Source organism: Camponotus vicinus, unplaced genomic scaffold (assembly GCF_025532165.1).
Source record: "Camponotus vicinus isolate PSW18456_S1 unplaced genomic scaffold, iyCamVici1.0 SCAF_3, whole genome shotgun sequence".
NCBI classification, from domain to species: domain Eukaryota; kingdom Metazoa; phylum Arthropoda; class Insecta; order Hymenoptera; family Formicidae; genus Camponotus; species Camponotus vicinus.
Window position 1 is genome coordinate 2,440,427 of NW_028141967.1, and position 25,299 is coordinate 2,465,725.

Sequence of the window (25,299 nt, forward strand, 5' to 3'; positions counted from 1 at the left end):
GAAATTGAGATATTCAAATAGATATATAATTTAATGATTGTCATTATCGTCGCTGATGAGCTCCCTTTATTCCGCAATGTGAAGTCCGCAATTTCGAAAGTAGTTAGTAATTACCCAATAGTCGTCTCGATAATGATAATTGAGATAGGAGTAGATATAAAACTAGTCTCATATATATATATATATATATATATATATATATATATATCTTCTCTTTCACCCTCTGTTTGTGTCACACCATCGCGACTATCTCGGATTTTCCTTCGTTTTTCTCCTTGGAACTTAAAGCCTTTATCAAAGTCGACGCTTTGCGGATAAGGACGACGCAGCCGTGGGGGCCGAGATAAAAATGGGATTTTCACAGAGAGAGAGAAAGAGAGATTGAGAGACGCGATTGCGGTGAAAAAACTTTTCTTTCTGTTAATGCATTCTCGCACAGAATATCTCGTCCGCAGGCATCGCTCCTGCCACCGCGACATTTTTTTTCATCAGTCCACTTTCTGAGATAGCGTACGTACACATCCGCGCCTCGTTATCAAACTTTCCGTCACGCTGCTGCTTCGCAACGTTAACAGAGTCGTTCCAAACGAGATCAGTAAAAAATTAGATACGTCGGGACGCAACCCTCGGACCCTTTTCGAAAGAGCGTCCTGTCTGTTCCACGAATAACGCGTTCACGGATAATCGCCGGTCGTTTCCGCCGGCGGAAAAAGTCTGAGAAGGGGAAACGTGGCGAGAAAAAAAAAACATGACGAGTGAAAAATCAGAGGCAAAAAACAGGGGACATTCGCACATCGATCGTACTTTCGAGAACCAATATCCGGCGACGCTCGTCCCGCTTCCGTCCGGTGCGTCGCACCGCTTTTCAAAATCCAGATTCGACATTTTAATAAAACGTCAATCGAGGAGCCGCAATTGGAGCCACGTCGCTCGCGTCGTCGCGACGTTGCTCGAAATAATCTGGGCGTATCCGGGTCCATTCGCGGGGGAGAGGCGTTTTTGTTCGCGAAATCACCCATGTTTTTACCGAATATCCATTCGACGGTGAGGTTACACGATCCAACATACGGCAATTTTTGCCAGATTCATGGAAGGACGTTGCTGAATCTGATCTTCGCTGGAATGCCGGGGAAAAAACGCGGCGTAAGAAGAGCGACAAGAGTTATTCCGATTAAATATTAAATTCTATTCTCGCCTTTTTCGCGCCCAAGTAACTAGCGCCTTTTTTACTCTCTCGTAAAATAATTCACGTAATATATCCGATGAATATTTTAATGAAACAAGTACGAGAGATACATAGTAAAGGACTTTTTTATCGTTTGAACGTAAATATTTTATGACATGGCTTTAGAATGACAATTTGTAATTTCGCCATAAATTTAGCATACGTAGCTTAATTAATTTAAAAGATTCTTTTAATATTAAATAGAAATTAATACGTAATTAAGAATTGATTAAAAACATATATGTATAATATAATTTCCTGTAATGTAAAATATATATAATTTAGATAAAACATGGCATATAATATTTTGTAACAGATATTAAAAGATTCATATTAAAAGCCTTGACATTACTATTAATTATAATTCAACGTAGGTATAAAAATCAACTAAAAGAAGCGTGAATCTTTTAATTAAAGAAGAAATTTTAAATATCTCTCTTTTATTTTACATAAAATCTATCACAACCGCAATCGTTGGGAAGAAATATATACATTCGTTTGATTCTGATTATAATTCAAATATAAGAATTGAAGGAAAATAAAAAGGAGTATTCTGCTATAAAATTTTTCACTTTAGTATCTTCTTCTCCATCCAGCCTAACGCTTAAAGGTGAGGTAAATGTCAACAATTTGCCGACGTTATTTTATAATTTTCTTCTGCAACGTGCATTGCTGGCGCATTGACGACTTGTCTCTCTCGCAATGTTTACGTACAAGATATGTACAATATAAGTATAAAAGATAGAGTCATGCTGCAAAATTTCGCATTAAATTTGTGCACTGTGTGCGACTACGGGGTGCTTGTTTTAAACGACGGGGGACTTGAGGGAAGATTTAACAACCATCTAGGAAATACGTTGTACTTTGTACTTTCAAGTTGGGTCGCTATCAACACTCACCTGCACTCTCTTAAACGTGGGACGACCGACTTTTTCAGATTCGTTCTATATTTATGCTCATAGTCGTCGATCATCGTCCAAGATCGATCGGCCTTTTTTCTAATCTGTGTTGTCAGCTCTTTTTCTTACGGTCTCGATTCTTACGCCCATTAAACGACACGGCTCGGATTTTTATTTTCTTAACGCTCTCCGCGAATAACCACTTATTTATTGTTTTTCATTTTGATCGATTGCAGGGATCCTGAGAGGGATCCTTCTTAGGAAAATCCAAGGATCCTTGAAAATTGAAAACCTCGAGAGTCTCAATAGTAAAAATAGCAAGAATCGGCAAAGAAGATTTGGAATTGTTATTTTTAATAAATATCATAACGAAATTATATTTTTATACATCAAATTTGTATAAATTTACTCTCATTTGAATTTATCGCAGAAATAAAAAGAATGAAAAATTCCAAAGATCTTGGAGACTCTTGGGGACTCTTTGAATTTGATATCGTTGGATAATCGAAAAAACAAAAAGCCACAAACAAAAAACTGAAAAACACACTGCGGTTTCAGTCGCGTGCGATAAGTTTGACGCGCGTTCAGCTTTGTTTATGCAATCGAGCCCGGATTAAGTCGTCTAGTCTCGTGCTCTTTGCTTGTCGGCCGGCTGACAAAAGGCTTTATGCCGTCAATCGTGGCTTTACGAGCGGATGAAAGAGCCGAATAAAGAGCGAACGAAGCGGCCGTGCCCGGCAGAATTCCGTCGACGCTTCTTTGATATACATCCACGGTGCCGTTTGAGAATGCAGGTCAGGGTTGGCGGAAGAAGGGGGACAAAACTAACTTCTCCCGGTAGTAAACCGAGCGGCGATGTGCGGAAGAAGGGAAGCATGCTGTACAGGTGACACGGAAGTACCATCTTATCCAGAGTGTTCAGCTGTGAACATCAGGTGGCTAGATGCGAGGCATTCGCACGAGGATTCTGGAATCTTAAGAGTCCCGAAATCTGCGGATATTAGAATTCCGAAATTTTCAACGGATGAAAAAGAAAATTCACAATGCAAATTTCGACAAACGTAAGAACCTTCGATGAATAAATTCGTATTCTGGGACTTTTAAATTCCAGATACTAAGAAATGCTTCGAAAAATTCAGGAATCAGAATATCTTAGAATTGTAAAACGTGACAAGTTTTCAAATTAAAAACGCAAATTTTTAGATTCTTGGATTTCGAGATTCTTAATAAACATGAAAATTCCGATAACAGAAAATATTAAATTCATACACACAATATTATCTTATCTTCATTTTTAAATTTCTGATAGATATTGGAAAAGTTTGTGGGTACTTCCGCATCATCGTGTACAAGTTGCTGATATTAACTACGTGGGTGAGAGCGTATTTTGCATGTACACACAGTGAAACGCGCGACGTATGAACGGAGGGTTCGTTCGAGGAAAATCGAGAATCGCAGATGTCCGGGAACTTCCGGAGGAAATCGTGCGTTCCATGTCCAAAACGGAAGCACACGCCATTTTCATTCAACGACCGCGTTCCTTCGAAAGTTCACTGAAATGTTTGCGAAACACGAAACTCTGCAAGTTTGCTCATGCTTGCTGTGTCTATTTGCGACAAGACACTTGTTTACGTCATAGCTATCGGAGAACATAATAAAATTGGAAAATAGATTTATGTACTTGTAATTTTTATCATCTTACTCATCTGGCATTTTTACAACAGAAGAGATCTATAAAATTTTCATTTCCTCTCGTTCTTATTTCTTCTCTCAGCTCTTACGTAAAAGTTTGTGATCGAGAGTGTTAATCTAGAAGAAATAATAATTATGTGAATAAAATTAAATATATTACTTCTTGAATAGAAAAAGAAAATTAAAAAAGCATTACTCTCTGGAAATTTATATACCATTTATATGAAATTTATACATCGAGGGCTTAAAATATATCACTTTAAATAGTAAATCTTTCGATCTGTATATATTTTTGCCGAAATAACGGAAACGATTGGGCAAAATATTACTCACGCGCGCGGAAAGCCGGTATTGAATTATTTACGGTGGCTACGCGAGGTCAGAGATATCGAGGAAAGGCTCTTTTATATCCCGCGGATAAAAATCAAAGAGTTACAACAATCAACGCGAGCGCCAGAGTCCAAAAACGTAACATTGTTGGGTCAATTCCAAACTCGATGGCATCATTTTTTATGCTGCTTCTTTATCCAAACAACAATGTTTATCGTGCGTTAATGGAGAGATACATTTTATTTCAATATTCTCACGTGTTTGCGATAAATAATATAAAAAAATATTTTAGATTATCAACAAAAAACTCAATTAAAAAGATTAATTAAGAGACCTGCGCCATCATGACTGTTTGTGTCAAATTCTTTTCAGTCTAGAATAATTTTTATCTCATTCGTACATAAAATACAATATATCCTTCAAATTTTAACGCGGTCATCACATTGACATTTCGCGAGATTTTCAGAAACGTACGAATCCTTTGTCCGATGTTATCTCTGAAAAATCATACATTTCTTAAGATAACATTCTGAGAGAAATCTCATCGGCGCCCGCGAATAAAAGGGAAAAAGGGACGTTGGGGCTTCCCTTTTAAATCGTATGCGTCGCGGGCGGAGGAATAAAAGTTTCGCGACGCCTGGTCGAGCAATCTTTCCCGACAGCTCGCATTCTTGGCGTTCACCGCGTTGCAAAATAGTCGCGGGACGAAATTTCCGCGTCCGACCGTATATACACGCGTTACACTCGGCGTCGAGGGAAGGATTTTATTATTTCTCGGGCGTCGTATTTCGCCGTTTACTACGAGAACGCACCCCCGCGCGCGTGGAATGCAAGTAAAGCGGCAGTAAAGCGCAGGTTGTAACGATCAATATTTGCCAGATGCACTTTCCTTAACGCGAACCGTGCTCGCGGGAGAACTCGCGGGATTTTACTGCCAGTTGCTTTTGTTTCTTATGGCCTCCGCATCTCTTTTTTTTAATACACACTTTTGCATAATACGTTTTTATGAATTTGTATTTAAATGTTTAGTAATCGCGGCTTCAAAAATATCTATCTCTACGAAAACTTGTGAAGTTAAATATATTCTTACGGTTTGAATAATTCCACTTTCTATCGAAAAGAGTTGTCAAATTTCGAAGATCGGCAAGCTGAAAAAAGAAACGTGGAAAGAGGAAATGAAAGCAGAGAGTATTTAACAGCTAACACATGCTCGATCACTGACAAATATATGACATGTATATAAGAGATTAAAAAACAAGTGTCTTTCGGAAAAGTTTTCTCCGTGCCTTTATATACCAATTGTTCTCATACATTGCAAATTGCGCCGTCGCTGTGGTAGTTTCTACCACGTTTTACGCGCGCGTAAATGAAATTATGGCGTTTAGAGTTTAGAGATGCTATAAAAGAGAAAAAAGCATGGCATGTGACTGTTTCTACTAGACGTCATTGTTTTTATACTCGCTCGTCAAGCATTCCCGTCGAACGTCCCGCCGATATCGTCGCCGATCGCGTTATATGTGCATGTGCATACGTTATATACAAGGCATAATCGCATACGGAGCATCCCAGGAGTCGCGCTTTCCTCTCGACTGCATTTTAAAATACAATCATAATTACGAATAAATCTCAAAGGGAAAGATATCCTTAATTTACGAGGCTCTTATATAATATCGAAGAGAAGAGAGGCAAGCGCAAAAGTCACCTGGGACACCCGTACGCGCGCATAATGCAATACAGGGTTTGATTAGCGAAAAATCGTCATCTCCCACCGTCTTGACGTAGTTGACGGTCTCGGCGGTCGCCTCGGTGAGGGCCCGGCGTAGTCGTGATCGTCGCACCTGCGACAACGTACGTGGACAGAGTACGACCCCCTGGCCGCCCTGAGAACCGGAAGCGGCTGTGCCGGGCGCCGCGGCCGTGGAAGAGGAAGGCACCGCTGCCGCCGCCACCGCCGTCGTCGTCATCGTCGACGAGGACGACTTGCACCACCACCACGGGAACTGGACGCGTTATACATCGAGATAACACGTGGTTAATAATAATTAATAATAATTATAGTAAAAACCTCTGTGTCTTTCTCCTGTCACCTGCGGCGGTCGCGGTGCACGTGGACGACGAGACAGACATCACAAGTGCAAGACAGCATAAAGACAGACACGTGGACGGACACGGGACTTCGGTTGCACCAATTATCGCGATCGTTAATTAATGCAGCTTCTCTAGCTTTAATTAGGCTCTTCTCTGTCAAAAATGACAGAGCTATTGAATTTTTGTTAATTCTGATTGCTCGTCTCTTTTTAGATTTTATAATTTGAACGATAACAAAAATTATTAAGGGGTTATACCTAGTCAGCAAGTCGAAAAAAACGTATTTTTGGGGAATTTAAAGAAAACTGTTGGGTATTTTTATTTCATCGATTCTTTATCATAATATATATCTATCAAAGTTTTCATAATTTTTTCAATTAAAAATATCGAGAAATGTAGGCACAGTAGCTATTTTCCAGAGACATCTTTTTTCGGAGGCGCTTGGCGGTGAGGAAGATTGCTCGGAGCTGGATCATCTGAAATAAAAAATTCAAAAGGATTTAGCTTTCGTATGAATTGATCTAGTCGATGAACGAAGGGATTTTAATTTTGATGAAACCTTTTTTCTTTATTAACAAAAGAACGAAAAGTTTTAACACAAAAAATTCGTATTTTTGCGTCAAATGTCTGTCACATTGTCAAAAATCAATTTTTTGTAAAATCCTTCGTTCACCGACTAGATCAATTCATACGAAAGCTAAATCCTTTTGAATTTTTTATTTCAGATGATCCAGCTCCGAGCAATCTTGCTCACCGCCAAGCGCCTCCGAAAAAAGATGTCTCTAGAAAATAGCTACTGTGCCTACATTTCTCGATATTTTTAATTGAAAAAATTATGAAAACTTCTTTGATAGATATATATTATGATAAAGAATCGATGAAATAAAAATACCTAACAGTTTTTTTTTTAAATTCCCCAAAAATACGTTTTTTCGACTTGCTGACTAGGTATAACCCCTTAATCTTGATGATTGACGAGTATCCAATCTCAAGACTCGAGTCTTGATTGATTATAACAATGATTAGTTTCTTTCTAAATCGTAGCTGTAACTAAATCTCTCTTTAAATAACAAGAATTATATATCATATTTATTTGATCGTGATAAAATGGGATTTTATTTTTAAAAATGAGTAATTCGATTTTCCGCTTACTGAATAAACGCTGTATAATAGGGAGAGACAAGATTTAATCCGGCAAAAGATGTTGGTGCAACCAGCCCGGAAATACAACAGACAGGTGACGATTTCTCTCTTTGCGGCGTAAATGGCTCGAGAGATATCTCTCTCCTTGCATTTCTTATCCTTATCTCGATTCGTCCTGACGTTGCTCGCGCGGTTCTCTACTTTTGTCACTTCTAAGCAGGCGCGTGTCATCTACACCGACTACTAACTCGGCGCTAAACTAATGGCGGTTCATAATCTACGCAAAGTCAGCAGAGAAGCAAATCGTGGGCGCGGGTGTTACTTGCTGCGAAATGATAAACACTAACCGTCTGAACGAGCACGTAACGCGATAAAAATACCGCTGCATTTTGTTACAAGCTGTATGTTTACTAAAATCAGCATCACGAAATCTACCTATAAACTTTATGAATTATGGAACTTTAAATTTAGCAACTTTTCCGTACTCAAAAAATACAACTATTACTAATTATTATTAAATTTTATCAAATTTTACTAATTATTATCAAATTTTGTCAAATTTTATTAACCCCTTCACTGTCAAGCGAAAAGAAACTTTCCGTGCCAAAAGTGTGTTGAAGAAAAAAGTTTTTAAAATTGCATGAATACGTCTGTATAAATATTATTGAAGTCGCCGAATCCGAATCTGAAGCCAGAATTACAAAATTCAAAATGGTGAATCCAATATGGCGGATCAAAATTCAAAATAATTTTGGATTTCAATAAAAATGTGTATCATTTTTGGGGTTGCAAAATCCAAAGCAAATATCAGATTTTCCAAATTGAAAATGGCAAATCCAATATAGCGGACCAGAGTTCGAACAAATAGTTGACATACATAAAGGTCGTATATTTTTCTCTTCAATTATTTTTAAATCCCGCTCTCTGCCGAACCCAGTCACGAATCGAGAATGTGGCGGTTATTGACTTCGTTTTTTTATTTTTTTTATTTCTTGAAAACTGGTATACGTTTCCACTTCTGTGCAAACAGCTTGATTTGATAATTCGTGACTCTGGATTCAGCAGATAGCGAGATTTATAAGTAATTGTAGAAAAAAGTGTACATCTTTTATGTATGGCAACTATTTGTTCTGGTCCGCCATAATAAATTTGCAATTTTTAATTTGGAAAATCTGATATTAGATTTGAATTCGGCAACCCCAAAAACGATAAGAAACCCATTTTTATTTAAACCCAAAATTATTTTGAATTTTGATCCGCTATTTTGAAGTTCGAAATTCTGATTTCAGATTCGAATTCAGCGACCTCAGAAACCTTAAAATACCCAAGGACAACCAAATCGTAATAACATGCAGTAATAACATGTTTTTTTCAAGATGCCCCTATAGGGGTCATGAAGCAAAAGTGGCACGAATTTTTTTGGCCCCTATAGGGGTCACAGTGAAGGGGTTAATTATATTCAAAATACATAATACATTTAATTAGATATTATTATTAAATTTATTTAAATAAGTTATTTCCGATTTCTCTCGCTGAAAGAGAGAGAGATGGCGTAATGCACTTATTATGATTTACTACGATAAGTTACCTATTTCGGTGCAACAGTATGGTCGGCGTGCTGAGAGTACATATCCCGGAGAGATATCAGCCCACATAAATACACGAGCTCGTGTTGCGAATGGCCGTAGGCTAGTTGCTGCGAGCACTCACTTGTTCATAGCTATCGACAAGTCAAGTAGGAGGCAAGTTGCGAACGAGACGAATAGAAAGCTTTTGTATTTCGGGACGTGCTCGATCGCCTCTCGTTATCCGCCTGATGTCTGAAGATTGTTAGTACTTTATACTTGACTTATTTCGCAAGCTTGGGGCATCTCGACTTGTTTGAAAAAAAATTTGTCATCGAACTCGTTCGACCAACTCTAAGAATCTCGCTCCGTAGACACAATTGTCCCTAATTCTCAAACTTAAAGTTGAAGGATCGTCCCCGCTCTCGGGCTCTCGGATGCCGAGTTCTAAAGTACACATCCAAACCAGTCGTGCGCTTCAAGAAGCAAACAAGTATTCTTCACGCCGGATTTACCTTTCTGCTGACTTTCGTAAACTAACATAAGGGTTTGCTAGATTAAGACTGGATGGGTCGATATTGCTTAAACAAAATTGGAGGAATGAAACGAACGACGAATGTCGGGGAGAACACTTCGAAGAAGGCTCGATGGGACTGAACATGATGAAAAAGAGAGAGAGGATGACGTGCAAATGTGATATCGAAGAGATCGCTCCGCAAACGGCGAGCCAGCTGATCCGCGCTAAGAAGTCGAGGGCGGGAAATACTTTCCCGTGAAAATTCAGAATTCTATCGTGCAGATTTACGACGCTGGATAACGACAGAAACGAATAAATGACCCCAATCTTATCGGCAATATATTTCCGCATCGTCCGCGAACCGAGAAGAACCAGCGATCAACTCAGTGGATGCTGGAAGAGTAAATTTGGTTTCGAGTTAAACCCGTCGACTTTGACGGCCGGAAGTGTGAGTCGAGTTATGCACCAAGTGTCGTAAAACTATCGCACTCTCCTCGAACCACAAACTTTGTAATAAATCTCGAATCGAAATCATCCAGTAAAAAAATCCATTTCACTCAATTTTTATATCTTAGCATTGCGTGTATTTTATTAAATAAACATTGTATTATAAAACTAGGAATTGTTTGAATACATATATTAATAAACAAAATTATTTAAATCCAAAAAAGAATAAGATTCCGGTTATTTTCATTTTTTTTTAGTCTTGCATTTAAATAGAGTATTATTCCTAGTTTTAAATTTCAACTGATTGATATGCATCACATTGGATTAGAAGAGACTTTGATATTTAAAGAGAAGAGAGACACAATGTGAGATGAGAAGAATAATCATTGTCGTTTTCTCACTTCATAATCGAAAACACTCGAATGAAGAATCGGATCACGTTCGTCCTACGGATTCTTTCAGAAAGCTGATACTCTTATTCATAGGGAATCGAATCACCTCATCACGATTTCTAGTCTTTTTTCCTATAAGGATCGTTTTTTGAATGTAATATGAGAGATCGACGTGCAATTACACACATTTTTTTGCGGGCAATCGAATCGTCGACGAGCCGCAAAGACATATTATCCTTGTCGCACAAAAGTTGAAGTAAATTAATTCATGTTTTAATTTCATCGTTCAATTGGCAAAAGAATCAGCGGCTAATAAAATCCCGCACAAAGATAAACCAGATTAGAAGACAGATGATAAATTTTGCTGCATTGTGCACGAGCGATTTTTTGCGGGCAATCGAATCGTCGACGAGCCGCAAAGACATATTATCCTTGTCGCACAGAAGTTGAAGTAAATTAATTCATGTTTTAATTTCATCGTTCAATTGGCAAAAGAATCAGCGGCTAATAAAATCCCGCACAAAGATAAACCAGATTAGAAGACAGATGATAAATTTTGCTGCATTGTGCACGAGCGATTTTTTGCGGGCAATCGAATCATCGATGAGCCGCAAAAACATATTATCCTTGTCGCACAAAAGTTGAAGTAAATTAATTCATGTTTAAATTTCATCGTTCAATTGGCAAAAGAATCAGCGGCTAATAAAATCCCGCACAAAGATAAACCAGATTAGAAGACAGATAATAAATTTTGCTACATTGTGCACGAGCGATTTTTTGCGGGCAATCGAATCGTCGACGAGCCGCAAAGACATATTATCCTTGTCGCACAAAAGTTGAAGTAAATTAATTCATGTTTAAATTTCATCGTTCAATTGGCAAAAGAATCAGCGGCTAATAAAATCCCGCACAAAGATAAACCAGATTAGAAGACAGATGATAAATTTTGCTGCATTGTGCACGAGCGATTTTTTGCGGGCAATCGAATCGTCGATGAGCCGCAAAGACATATTATCCTTGTCGCACAGAAGTTGAAGTAAATTAATTCATGTTTAAATTTCATCGTTCAATTGGCAAAAGAATCAGCGGCTAATAAAATCCCGCACAAAGATAAACCAGATTAGAAGACAGATAATAAATTTTGCTACATTGTGCACGAGCGATTTTTTGCGGGCAATCGAATCGTCGACGAGCCGCAAAGACATATTATCCTTGTCGCACAAAAGTTGAAGTAAATTAATTCATGTTTTAATTTCATCGTTCAATTGGCAAAAGAATCAGCGGCTAATAAAATCCCGCACAAAGATAAACCAGATTAGAAGACAGATGATAAATTGTGCACGAGCGATTTTTTGCGGGCAATCGAATCGTCGACGAGCCGCAAAGACATATTATCCTTGTCGCACAGAAGTTGAAGTAAATTAATTCATGTTTAAATTTCATCGTTCAATTGGCAAAAAAATCAGCGGCTAATAAAATCCCGCACAAAGATAAACCAGATTAGAAGACAGATGATAAATTTTGCTGCATTGTGCACCAACGATTTTGCGGACGTTCCATCTCCGTCGCGATTAATATTCGCTCAAAGGAGAGCGTTGAAAAATTACCGCCGACTCCTCTCCATTTACCGACATCTTGCCGCGGGGCACGGAATTAATGCGCGTAATAACCGAGTCCGCGGCGCGAAGGAACCGAGACATTGATTAAGTTTCTCTCCGCTTAATTAGCCGCGCCGCACTAATTACCGGCCGCGTATTCTGGCTTCGCGACGACGAATAATTCGGTTCTCATCACGGCCGAGTCTTCCACGACCGAGGGGGAAGAAAGTCCGATGGACCAATCGACAAAGTTGAAGAGGAGAGCATTAAAGTAACTGCGAATTCCAACGCTATCCACCCCCTCTGCCCCTCGTGCGATGGATACCAAAGCGATTCGCCGAAGACGGAAAAAGTGGCACGACGATTTACCACTCGAAGGCGAGTAAATTGCAGCCTGCAAATTCCTCGCTCGAGAAACGTTCCGTAATATTGTCTTGTTCAAGCGCGTCTCTCAAGAGGGAGGACTTTGCATAGTTCGTTACGAGCATGAAGTCAATTAATTCAGGTTAATAATAAGTTTGATGTAAGCAAGAATGACGTAACAAATTAAATAACCGAGCACGCATAAATTGGCCGTTCGACTTTTAATTACCGCTCCTGCTCTTAATTATTCAATCGCGCAAATGTAACGTGACAAGAATTGCGTCAATTAGAAGGAAATAATTTACGACTCGAATATTTTCGCGCCAAGATACGAGATACAAAATTTATTTTACGCTTTACAATCTCGACGATATTTTTGTCGCCGATTAAGAACACGGTCGGTGATCTCGCGGAATAGTTTGGAGCGTGAAACGGCTGAAAGTTATCCTTATGCAAATGCAGGCTATTATCCTTATGGGACAGACGCGAAATTAAAAGTTGTTCCGCGAGCTAATATGCGGAGCGCGCGATGAAAGATTCAAATTCGAGGCCCCGCGGGGAAAAAAGCTCACGGTCAGAATCCTTTCTGTTTAATCCCACATAATGAGAAGGAGCGGGTCCCTGGGACAAATAGAAAACCGATGCTGAATACCTGAAAAGCTCACGGAACAACGTCGAACATCTCATCGCGCTTACATGCCCTCTATTTCGCGCAATTACTTAACAATTAATTAACTAATGAAGTATAATACATGGACTCGCCGCGTTGCTCCATTTATTTATTACTCAGTTCGCACACAGCTTTTGCTCGAGAAAATTCTTAATATTAAAGAATTTTGCAATTTAATCACGAGAATTAAAGTTCTACATGAAAGTTTCCTTTAATTAAAAGCGAGCTCTATCACATTCAAATTTTTATAATTGAAAGCTGTTCAAAATTTCATTAAATTTCGCCAATTAGTTTAAAAAAATTCATTTCTGCCTGGATAATTATTTTTCCCATCTGTATAAATTCTTGCGGCGATAGAAATTAAAGTGACTCGCGAATGTATCTAGTAATTTCTCACATCCTCGCGCAGGTCTAAACAAACAACAATAACCGAGGGTTGGTCACGAGTACAATCGCGAAAGTGCCGGTGTGGTTTGTTAGGGTCAGCGAAAAGATCTCACGCCTTGGACTGCTATCAAGATACTCTTCTCCGGTCGTTAAGCAGGAGATAGAATGTCCTGGAAATTGCGCGATATTAAATATCCGACACGTAAGAATAGTACGCCATAGTATGCACTGCGAGCTGCAGATATGCATCTCGCATACCTAAAACTGTTTCTTGTCATTTTTGAATGTTAAGGCAATAATTTTCGAGTATTTACGTTGGAGAAACTCACAATGTTCGCACCTTTGAAAAATATAACTCAATTTGCAATTTTGTCTAAATAACAATTTTAAAAGTGCTGTGATCAGCGTTTTTCGCGACACGATAATTATAATATGTATACTGGTTTATGTAATTTTATATTTATTCTATAGAGTATTAAAAAGTATATAAAATTATTCGACAAAAATCTTGTTAATAATATTTATACATATGTAGAATAAATTTTTTTTTTTTTTCAAAATATTATCTATCGTAATTACTTAAATTATTTTATAATGAAAATTATTCTACAATAAAGTTTTCAGAATTATTGTTTTCTAAAGAAACAAACAATACACATACGAGTTTATCGCATAACAGACTAACAGATTGTTGTGCGTTTTTTTTTCCACACAACTAAGCAAAAGTTATAACGTCTAGATTTGGCACAATGTAAACTATTTTATATCAAAACGACGATACAAGAGAGAGAAAAAAGAAATCGAAAAATGAAAAAAATATTGCGAAAAATCGCGGCGACATCGCTTTCAAGCAAAAACACGATTCCAAGTGAAAACTCTATTTTTACAGCCGCGAAAATACACCTTCTATATTCACGTAGTTCTAAATTCATAATAAATTAAAAATATAAAACACGATCGAGAAAAACGTACGATTGCAATCGTTCACACGTGATCAAAATGCAAAAGCAAAAGTGTCGCTACACGAACATGCTGTTTCAAAACTCCCTGACATTTTGCCGATAACAAATTGTTCGACTGTACTTAATCCTTTTGCAATGAGAATAAGAAATAATTTGTATCGGAAAAACACTCGATGGTTTTGTGAGAGATTTTATAATGTATTTAGCATGTAAAAAATATAATTCCAGAGAATTGTTACGTATGTATATTAATTTATAAATACCGATAAAAAATAATAATAGAAATGCATATTCATACGTATAATGAATTCGCGAAAAGAATAAAAATCACGAGTGAATTGAAACGATTGATTGATTGAGAATGCATTTATAAAAATACAGCATGCATTATCTGTGTCGTATGTATATATTTTAATTGATCAATTTTGCATTTTCCAACAATTGCCCAACTCGTGGGAAAATGTCAAGGGGTTCTGGTCGTAGCAAATCTCCATTTCATGCATGAGAACGTATCCTGGTTGGCCAGTAGCCAAAAACACCACCAGAAGCCTCATCAGCGAAAGGACTATCACCCCGCAGGCGCGTTTCCATGCGCCAAGGAGACATAATTAAACTAACAATGTCAAGAGAAATGTTCCCCGCTATCCCTATTCACCAAGCTCCCTCCCTTCTTGGTCTATTTTTGCGACGCGAATCTCTCGTTTAATGAAGACAGAAATTTCGGTTTACGCTCTCGCTCCGAGAGGACTTCTATTTTAGAGACTAAGCAAATTACGAATATAGCCAGAAAAAAATTAGAGCGAGGCTATCACACAGTTGAGTGTCCCTCAACGAGAAAAGAAGAATTGTACAATCATATATTGTCGAGCTATTTTAAATGAAATTTAATGTAAAGATTGCTTTTAATATTTTTTATGATAATTAAAATAATGATTTTGAGAATTGCAATTATTTAGAAATATAAAAAAATAAATTCATGCATCTCTTGCAATATATTTAGATAATTTCTTTAAAATTATTTTCCTTTTCAGAATTTATTTAACTTTCATCGGAGCATCTAAAATTTACTGATAAAAAATATTTAATTATATATGTTACAATTTTTTCTATTTATTTATATTTATATACATCATAGATTTAAGAAATTAGAAAAAAATATTTCACAAGACATGTGTTTGGCCCAAAAAGAATTAAGACGCCGCCACTCAAGCTCAGGAATCCCTTCAAGAGGATTGTTTTTACAACGACTGCCATCTGTATCCGTCAGGATTTTTACGACACGAGGCAAAAAATCCAACGAGTAAGATATCGAACGTCGAGCAAACGTCGACCGTTGCGTTCTCCGCCGGTATAATTCTCTAGCTACACCACTTAAGGGTGGTTCTCTGTTGTTCTTTCCACCCTCCACCAGGTGGCGATAGGTAAACTCCACCGATAAGGGTGCAGAGAGATTTGTATCCTCGTATTAACTGCATATCGATTGGATTTCTGAATCCAAAAATCATAAATTCTTGTATTTGACAGATTTACAAATTCGTGAAGCATATTTTTCCAATTCACAAAACATTGTCTTGCTTTTTTCTAATACTTGTGTACTTAAAAAATTGATACATTTTTACAGCTTTCCGAATATCGAACTATAGATTTAAAAAATTACTAGCTTGAAAAATCCTTGAATATTTTACTTTATCGACTCAATAGATCTCGTTAAATTACAAATCTTTGATTTTGCAAGTTTTTCGAAAGAGATTTTTTTAATCCTAGAAATTAGCAAACTGACAATTTTTTGTATCCATCGTAAATCTTTCAATCCAACAGACGCAGATTTGCGTGGAAATCATAAAAAAAGGAGACCCAACGAATCAAAATGAGACACGTGAAACTTCAACAGACATCCTTATCATCGTGACAAACCATCAACCTTCCACGGATAACGATGAGATCGAGATGAGAAGAGTCGTCACGGATCTTCTTCGTAACGAAAGCAACGCAATTCGCTATTCTCATAAAGCTCACGCTGTAAATTTCGATCCTATAAAACCTGTGTATATCCTTCCTCGGCGCATCATACACTTTTACAATTCCGGACTTACGCCGGTAAATCTCTCTAGCGAGAGGGTGAAAAGAAAGCTGGCAGATAGGATGCACTGGAGAATAAAAGAGGGAGAGATCTGTCTCTCGAAACAAGTTCAAACGAATGATAAAAGAGAAAGAGAGAGAAAGACAAGAAACGTTACAATACACATTCGATACATAAACGACGCCACGAACACACAGATATGATATACGAATAGGAATGTAACGAGTGAAAAAACACCAATAAAAGAGTTGAGCAAATTGACAGTAAAACAATGACACTGAAGACACGAACAATGAAAAAGATGAGAACATATATATGAGAAAACATGCATGAAGAGAACCGGAGGAGCAACAATAAAGGACAAGCTCAAGGAAAAAGAGAGAAAGAGAGAGAAAGAGAGAAAGAGAGAAAGTGAAAAGAATTATAATTATAGCAATCTATAACTATAATTATAATTTTACTGCAATCTTTATTGCATTCTTATCTTCTGAGAATTTTTTAAAGATAGAAATCTTTACAAACTTTATCAACATCTCTTGTAAAATTTTTTATGTACCGAGAAAACAGAGAGAATAGTTATATTAAACCAAATCAAATAATACAAAAGAAGTCTAGGGAACTTGAAGAAAAATCGTTGCAAAAATGTCTATTAGATGTCCATTTATATCCAGAAAGAGATACTTAAGTAACATTGAGATATTCCATCGAGATTCGCTCTCATTCAACAAAACCGTTTACCAATTAAATACAATCTTTTCTCTTCCTCCTTCTTCACAAACTCACCGGGAAACGAAAACAAACACGAACACGAGAGAAAGGCGGGCAAATAGACACGTGTGTGGGAGTGTTATGGAAAGAGGCAGGATGGCGGTAAAAGGGGGTGAGTTCGGTGGTGCTGTACCGCGCACAGGTAATGCTCTTTGTCCATGATATAAGAATACCAATTGCGTAATAATGGCGGCGTGATTAATCGAGCGTTGATTTCCAACGATAATCTGCGTTCATTCATACGAATTTCCGCGCTTGCTCCCTTCATTTTAACTAATTGTAAGTCGCAATTAACGTGTCACATCAAGAAATATTTGCGAGAGGTAAACCGATGAAAAAAAAATTCGAATGGGATACATTATATTCATTAAATTCCCGATTAAATTCTCACCCAAAGATACCTGTCGATCAAAAGCTGGGTATTCTTGCATCACAGACACACGTGCGCACGTGCGTGTCATTAGACTCGGCCTCGTCGGCGAGGTTGGAAGCGAGGGAATGGCTGGCTAGCTTACCTGGCGGAACTGTCGGATGCCGCCATTGATCCGCAGCGAGTCGGCGGCGATGCCGGCGATCCCGTCACCTGGCTCGCGTAGCTGCCGCAGCGAGGCGGCGCTCGGCGCCGCGCCGGTGTGCAACGGGCAGCAACAGCCGGAGCAGCAACACGCGGACGCCTCCGGCTGCGAGCTCTGCCGTATTATGCGCGCGTTGGGCGACGTGGTGACCAGCACCGGCGGCGGCGGCGCCTGACACGGGCAACAGTGGTGGCCGCTCTTCACGCTCTCCCTTTGCAAAGAGAAAACCAAGCTGGTTACATCCGCTTCAAACGGGAAGAGAGGGATCTCGACCTTCTTCCTAAGATCCATCTCGAGTCTTAGTTTGATCCGGCCTCGTTTCGATATCTGGCCTTCTACGTATATTTATAATTTAACGATAAATTGATCCTTATTTCCGAATCTGTTTGTAATTTGGATTTCCGGGCAAAAGCAAAGCAAACTCGCGATCCCTCAAGAGTATTTTAACTCGATTACTTGAGACTTCTGATTTCTAGAAAAACTCTCTTTCGAGAGGATATTCCTGGTAAACATATCGGACGAGTAATCTTGTCAGAGAATATTTTTTTTGAAAACTGTATTTGGCTTTTAAAATTTTTAAATTTAATGTTAAAATTTTGACTTAATTTGTTTCCTATTCAGCTGTCAAGAGATTTTTTTTAAATTTTTTATTTTTTACTTTATTCCTATAGTAAATAAAAAATGAACTTTTAACTAAATTTAATGTCATACGCTATTTTATTTATCGACAATTTTATCCTTTTTATTCTTATTTTAAAAATTACTTGTTAGCTAATATTTAAATATGACAATATTTAGCTTGATACGATTAATAGCGAGATTATGCGATAAAAACATTAAATAAGAAAAAAAGTCGAGTTATTCGTAATTTTATTCGGAAATATGTAATATCGCTGTAATCGGCTGCTCTCGAATCGTTTATAGTCGGTATAATTTTATGGCTGGCGTGAACTATAAAGTCGAATTGATAGTCTCAAATACGCTATCCAATATTGCACATGGCCACCCGTCCGTGGACTAATTTCATTGAAAACTGCCCCACTAAATTGGTAGCATTCGTAGTGTCTCAAAGGCACTCTTCAGCCGCAGATATTTAAAATAATTATTCCGAGATATTCAGGCACCGATAATTTTCAAATCATGAGCAAAGCTTTGAATTAACAAATTTCTCTAAATTTAAACCTGAAAAATATCTCTCTTGAATTCTAACTCCAACTCTATTTTATTTTAATAAACATTTTATTTTCTAATCGATTGCAAAGATCATTATAAAGTTATAGAATAATTTCACTCATTAAATCTGTTAAAATTGAGTTCCAAGTTTATCGTGGAAAATATATAACAAATATAATCTCTTCTATTATAAATACGTCATTTCTAGGAGACCAGAGTGTGCAGGAAATTGCTGATGAAATTACTGAGATTCTGGCAAACTCCGTCTGTTGAATACGGGTAATTCAATTTTGTCGTTAGAATATGTACAGAATATGACTAGGGTTCTCTTTGTCTGAAAACACCCTAAGCCAAGAGCCTTCGGCTTTTACAGGACAAATATAGTGCGAGGCTGTCGTCTAGAGATATCATTAACCGTCGCGCCTTCGACTTTAGGTGAAAAGTGAAGTCCCTTAGCTTCTGAATGGCTTTTCGGAATAACAATGGATCTTTTATTCATGATTCAATATTTTACGTCACAAGCATAAAAGATGTGTTTACAAAGCGTATCTTTCTTAATAAATGAATATAATACAACGAAAACACTATATCGACACGGTACCATTCGGTCTCTGATCTTTTACAAGTCTTATACATTCATAAAATCTTTCAGAACAAAAAGTTTTTTTCTTGAAACTTTTGATATAAGCTTTAAATGAAAATTTTAAAATATGATAAATTTAGAATTAAAAAGTTGTGCTCGCTGTAAACATGTTCAAATCTTCTTTACTAAACTTTTTATTACAGTTTTTCAATTTTCTTAAGAATATCATTATTATCGGTGCCTCAACTCATTAGTTTTAATTGAAATTTACTCAATTTTTTAATTTCTGATTAACTTTATTTGATTTCAAACTCAATATTTAAAAATTGGAGATAAAAATGGAGAATCTAGCATCCTCCAATAGATTTTAACAACTAATAAAATCATGGTGGCTGAAAAGCGATCGTAAAATAAAGAAAAGGATCAACGCGATTTTCACGTCGGGAATTCTCAGTAACGATATTTTTTTACATGTCCTTTTTCTATCTTCCCAACAACCTTCGCGACGTATATTTCCTCCGAAAGTTCGAGCTGCAGGACGACGTAAAATTTCGCGGCTCAACTTTCGAGCCAGTGCATGAGATCATCCTAGAAATTCGCGACGGCGACAGGGGAAGGAATTTCCTTAGACCGACCAGAAGGAAAGCCCATTCCGCTTGGGCGATCCTCGTCTAAGGAAACAGAGACGTCGCATTTTTCCGAGAGCAACGCATTTCTCCGAGAAAGGACGGTGATTCTCGGCGAATTGCCGGGCGCACTTAGATAAAAGTGGCCGATTCGCGCAGCTATTTCGCGAATAGATTCTTCTCTGCGCTCCGGATAAAAATCCCTTAATCTCAGAGTCTGCCACATAATGAAAAATTAAATCGCACGCTCTAAAGATTTTTCTCCTCGCGCAGCGAATAACATTTTCATGCATTGCGAAAATTGCAAAGCCGGAAGCTCGGGACGAGATACATTCGATAAATATCGGACATCTTTTATTACGACATCTGGAAGATTAGCATTTCAGAGAGAGAGGGAGGGAGAATGACGTATCGATGCTGGATAAACAAACGGGATAATCCATGCTATTGGCATAAGAGAAAATTAAAATCATAATCGGCATCGGAAATTTGTGAAGCGAGTTTCCGTTTCGTGCTCATCTTCAATCGAAAACTCTGTCTGCGACTATTCGCTCCAATTCTATTACATTTAAACGCAAGTTCACGGCAGCGTGGCCGACTTGTGTTCGCGGAGTAGTTAAACTTTGTCAATTACGAGTCAAAACTTTCCACACGTGCTTAAACTTATACAACTGCTGTTCCTTTTTAAGCATGTGCAAGTTTTCCTGGATTAACTCCCTTGTACGTCGTAAATATAAATGTAATGCATGTATGCATGCATGCATGTATGTGTTTTATGAAATATGCTCGCCTCATTTTTTTCCTTTAGCTCGTGTTGTAGAATGAATATAAAAGAGCCACGATTATCGTTCATTTCAACGAGCATGCTTGGTTTTTAAAATTATATACCGCTATTTAACGGAAACGACAACTATAATATGCAATATGTTGCAAAGAACAATCGACTGTTCACGGTAATATTCATTTTATTAAAATTAAAAATATAAAATATAAATGTAAGCGCACTTTATACTTTATATTTCCAATTTTATTTCTCGTTAATTATGTACAAAACACGTGCATTAGTATGTAAAACTGCAAAGCACTCATTATTTTTCATTCTTGAAACAGCTGCGTAGGTAATGTGTGTGTGTTAATAAAAATCGCAAAGATTTACTTATGAAAAATAAATGCCGTATATTAATAATCGCATATAAGTATATAACCTACAGGGTGTTTCTTAATAAGTGCGAAAAATTTTAGGAGATGATTCTTTGTCGAAAATTACGGGGGATTTTTCATATAAACATTAAAAAGTTGTAATAAAAAATTGAATAGGGGTTGCTAGTTTCATCCCCTTATAATATGGGAGGCTGAAAAAAATATTAATAAATAACCTTTTTATTAGTAGAAAATATCCACCTAATTTCATTTCTTTAACTTGTTCCAAATTTGAGAAAAAAATAAGAACCTAATTTTTACCCCCATTTTTGGAGGAAAAAACCCCTTAATTTTCGACAAAGAATCACCTCTTAAAATTTTTCGCACTTATTAAGAAACACCCTGTATATATACATTTTCCTTCACTGTAGGAAATTTTACGTAAGATGCAATCAAATGTTTCTAAATATTTATTCGTTGAAAATAATTGTTAGTTTAATATCGATAATATTGGAAAGATAAACTGAACACTATCAGAATACGATATTACACACGATTCCCGACATGTTTCGATATATCATATTGTATCTTACTTTTCTCTCCCTGCGTTTATCTTTCATTTCTTTACTTTTTAGCAAAGAACGTATTTACTCCCTTCTTCCCTTATTTACTCATTTTTTTTAAGGGGTTATACCTAGTCAGCAAGTCGAAAAAAACACACGTATTTTTGGGGAATTTAAAAAAGAACTGTTAGGTATTTTTATTTCATCGATTCTTTATCATAATATATATCTATCAAACAAGTTTTCATAATTTTTTCAATTAAAAATATCGAGAAATGTAGGCACAGTAGCTATTTTCCAGAGACATCTTTTTTCGGAGTCGCTTGGCGGTGAACAAGATTGCTCGGAGCTGGATCATCTGAAATAAAAAGTTCAAAAGGATTTAGCTTTCGTATGAACTGATCTAGTCGGTGAACGAAGGATTTTACAAAAAATTGATTTTTGACAATGTGACAGACATTTGACGCAAAAATACGAATTTTTTGTGTTAAAACTTTTCGTTCTTTTGTTAATAAAGAAAAAAGGTTTCATCAAAATTAAAATCCCTTCGTTCATCGACTAGATCAATTCATACGAAAGCTAAATCCTTTTGAATTTTTTATTTCAGATGATCCAGCTCCGAGCAATCTTGCTCACCGCCAAGCGCCTCCGAAAAAAGATGTCTCTGGAAAATAGCTACTGTGCCTACATTTCTCGATATTTTTAATTGAAAAAATTATGAAAACTTCTTTGATAGATATATATATTATGATAAAGAATCGATGAAATAAAAATACCTAACAGTTTTTTTAAATTCCCCAAAAATACGTTTTTCTCGACTTGCTGACTAGGTATAACCCTTTAAAGGAGATTGCATCATTTCTGTTTCCCTACCTGGAGACACTGCGGGCCAAGTGAAGGGCAGAGGTGGGCGCGAGAGAGTCTCTTCGGTCGCACCTACATCTGTACTGATGCGACTGCCTGGAGGAGCGGCTGCCGTAGGACGCCGGCAATGCCTGTAGCTGCGACTGCTGCTGCTGGGGCTGAATCGGTTGCTGAATCTGCGGCGGGGGCGGCGGCGGCGGCGACGGCTGCGGCTCGCCGTCCAGCCGGCAGTGAAGCTCGATGTCCGGTACCGATCTGGTCGCCGGGTCCTCGTTGGTGCCGCTCTCCTCGGAGCCGCCGAGCCCGGACACGGACAGTTGCGGCGAGGCGACCAGGAAGGTTGCCCGATCCTGCCGCGTCAGCACCGGCTTGCCCTGAGACGCCGCGGCCACCACGACCGGCGGCGGCGGCGGCCTGCCGAGCAGCGCCGCCGTCTCCTCGTTACCGCCGTAATCGGTACCGGCACCATCTTCCTGCGCAACCGCGTTCCCGTTCGTGTTCATCTCGTGCCGGCTAGTAATCCGCCGCTACTTTACGTCGCCATCCCCTGGAACAGACGAGAGAGTCTTTAATCATCTCCGATTCCGATTCAAGTGTCAAGCATCAGTGGAAATTGGCGCATCGCCTTTAACTAATTTCACTTGCAAACGTCTAGTCGCTCGGGAGATCACAGATGCGAACAATAAGTCCTAATTCTAATCTTTCCTCGGGTTTATTAAAGAGCTCGAAGAAATCAAACTCGCCAGCATTTAATAAAACTGATCTTACAAATTATTTCTTCGCTTGGTTTGTTTCATCAATTTCATTCCCTGTCGCGTATAAATCATTCCCCGTCATTCATTTTCATCCTGGAAAATCAAGAATTTGATTTCCTCCGCAAGGATCGTGTCTATATATTTGTAGAATTAACGGCGAAGCACGAGTTCGAGAGATATCTACGTGAATATCGGTTTCCGGGCTGTCGCCGAATGGCACTCGTGGCAAATTTCGAATATCACCAAAAGTGTTTCGAGAGTATCGACCGCAAACGATGGCCGTGCCAGGTCCCCGGTTTGTGGCCTTTCGAGATTTCCGGCGTGAGATGCACCGACGGTGGCAGGCCGCAAGATTTGCCAAACTACTAGCATCGTCGGCCATTTAACACATAGCGGGTGATCTATTTGGGGCGCGGGACACGAGACGGTAAACGGGGCTTTACGGGGATTATTTATTTACGGCGGACGTTGCATCGAGACCGAACTGAATTAAAAACGAGAGGCAAATAAAATCGATATGCAGATCAATATTAAATGTATCTTGCTTTAATAAAAGTTTCATGTTGAATTTGGACGCCAAAAAGTGACGGTTCCGCATTCAATTTTTATCGGAGGATAACTGCTGCAAAGTGGTGTGGCTGAGAAATTGCAAAGTTGCCTCTGCTCCCATCGGGGAGTCGAGTCTCTCTTGATAATAAATTCGCGACTTTCTAGCATTCGTAATAACTTTGTTCGCCCTTCCGTTGGCTCAATTTTACACTCGGCTAATCCAAGTAAGCCGTCAACTTTGCAGGCACTTTTTTTTTATACAAAGAAAAATTTCGTCTTAACACCCGCGTGGAAAATTGGATCTCGGATCGTAAAATGGGGCCGTTAGTAAAGTAATTTCATGACGGAATACAATCGTATAAAAACCACATTAGCGCAATTAAATGATCGCTAAGCATATAAAGCGAACGATTGTACAAGCAAAATTACGACTGACGTTAAGAGCGACCATAAAAGGCGACCACCTTTATTAGAGTCACATCCTCGTTCATCTGTCTTTCGCTAAGATCTAACATCCTTTTCCACTTAATTTAATGCATTAGCGCGAAAGTCTTCCATTGTCAGCGGGACATGACCACCTAGGTAATTCCAAATTGATTAAAGATACGAAAAATATATTGTACGATATATGTAATTTATTGTTTAAATAAGTAAATCAATAATAAATTCATAAAAGCATACATTTAACATGAAATTGATGTGTATTATTTCCTGCATGTTTAATATAATTTGAAAAAATATCGATAATTGAGAATAAAAGCATCTAATTTTTATATCCTATATTTTAACTTAAATTCTGATATTTATATCCCATTTTCAAGGAATAAGAAACAAACGGTCATGTTTAGTATACGCGAGAGAATAAAGCAAAGTTTAAGTTTTCCCTGGATCAATATCCGATCCTCGAGCGACACGGTGTATTTTACACACGTAAAAGTGGTTATGGCATAAAACATGGGAGAAACCACGCAACTCGCGCGAGAGCTACGCAAAACTTATGTCCTTCTTCGTATGTTCAATTTTTCAGCGACTTCCCGCCTCTTTCGCTCGCTACTTCATCCTCGAGAGCCCTTATACTGCTCCTGGGACTCGCCGAGTAATTTTTCGCCGTCGAAATACAGGTGAGGTCGTCATCTCCGTCGTGGAGAAGGTGAAGGGTCGATATCGGTCGACACACCTAACGGACACGGAAAATTTCTCTCCAGATACGCTTTTGCGATTTCCGCGAAAATGTTATTGAAAATGGAAAATATGTAATATACAGCAATATCCCTCTCTGAGACAAACTATATCGAGCGAAAAATGACAGAGATAAATTGATAGTTTCAGAGTGATAGTTTTTAAT

The 25,299-nt window shown here is 38.0% G+C and overlaps 1 protein-coding gene across 4 annotated transcripts in view; it reads right to left on the reverse strand.

Moving 5' to 3' along the window:
• Sk (small conductance calcium-activated potassium channel) overlaps positions 1-25,299 on the reverse strand; it is a 123,926-nt gene that overhangs the window by 57,943 nt on the left and 40,684 nt on the right. For 3 of the 4 annotated variants that reach the window (XM_083094578.1, XM_083094579.1, XM_083094580.1), the window contains 3 exons: positions 22,660-23,197; positions 17,642-17,912; positions 5,916-6,146 (listed from right to left, as the gene is read on the reverse strand). In XM_083094578.1, the coding sequence (XP_082950704.1) occupies positions 5,916-6,146; positions 17,642-17,912; positions 22,660-23,153 (996 nt within the window). In that variant the 5' untranslated portion in view covers positions 23,154-23,197. The remainder of the gene's footprint in view (positions 1-5,915; positions 6,147-17,641; positions 17,913-22,659; positions 23,198-25,299) is intronic. The other variant, XM_083094581.1, reaches the window with a different exon arrangement.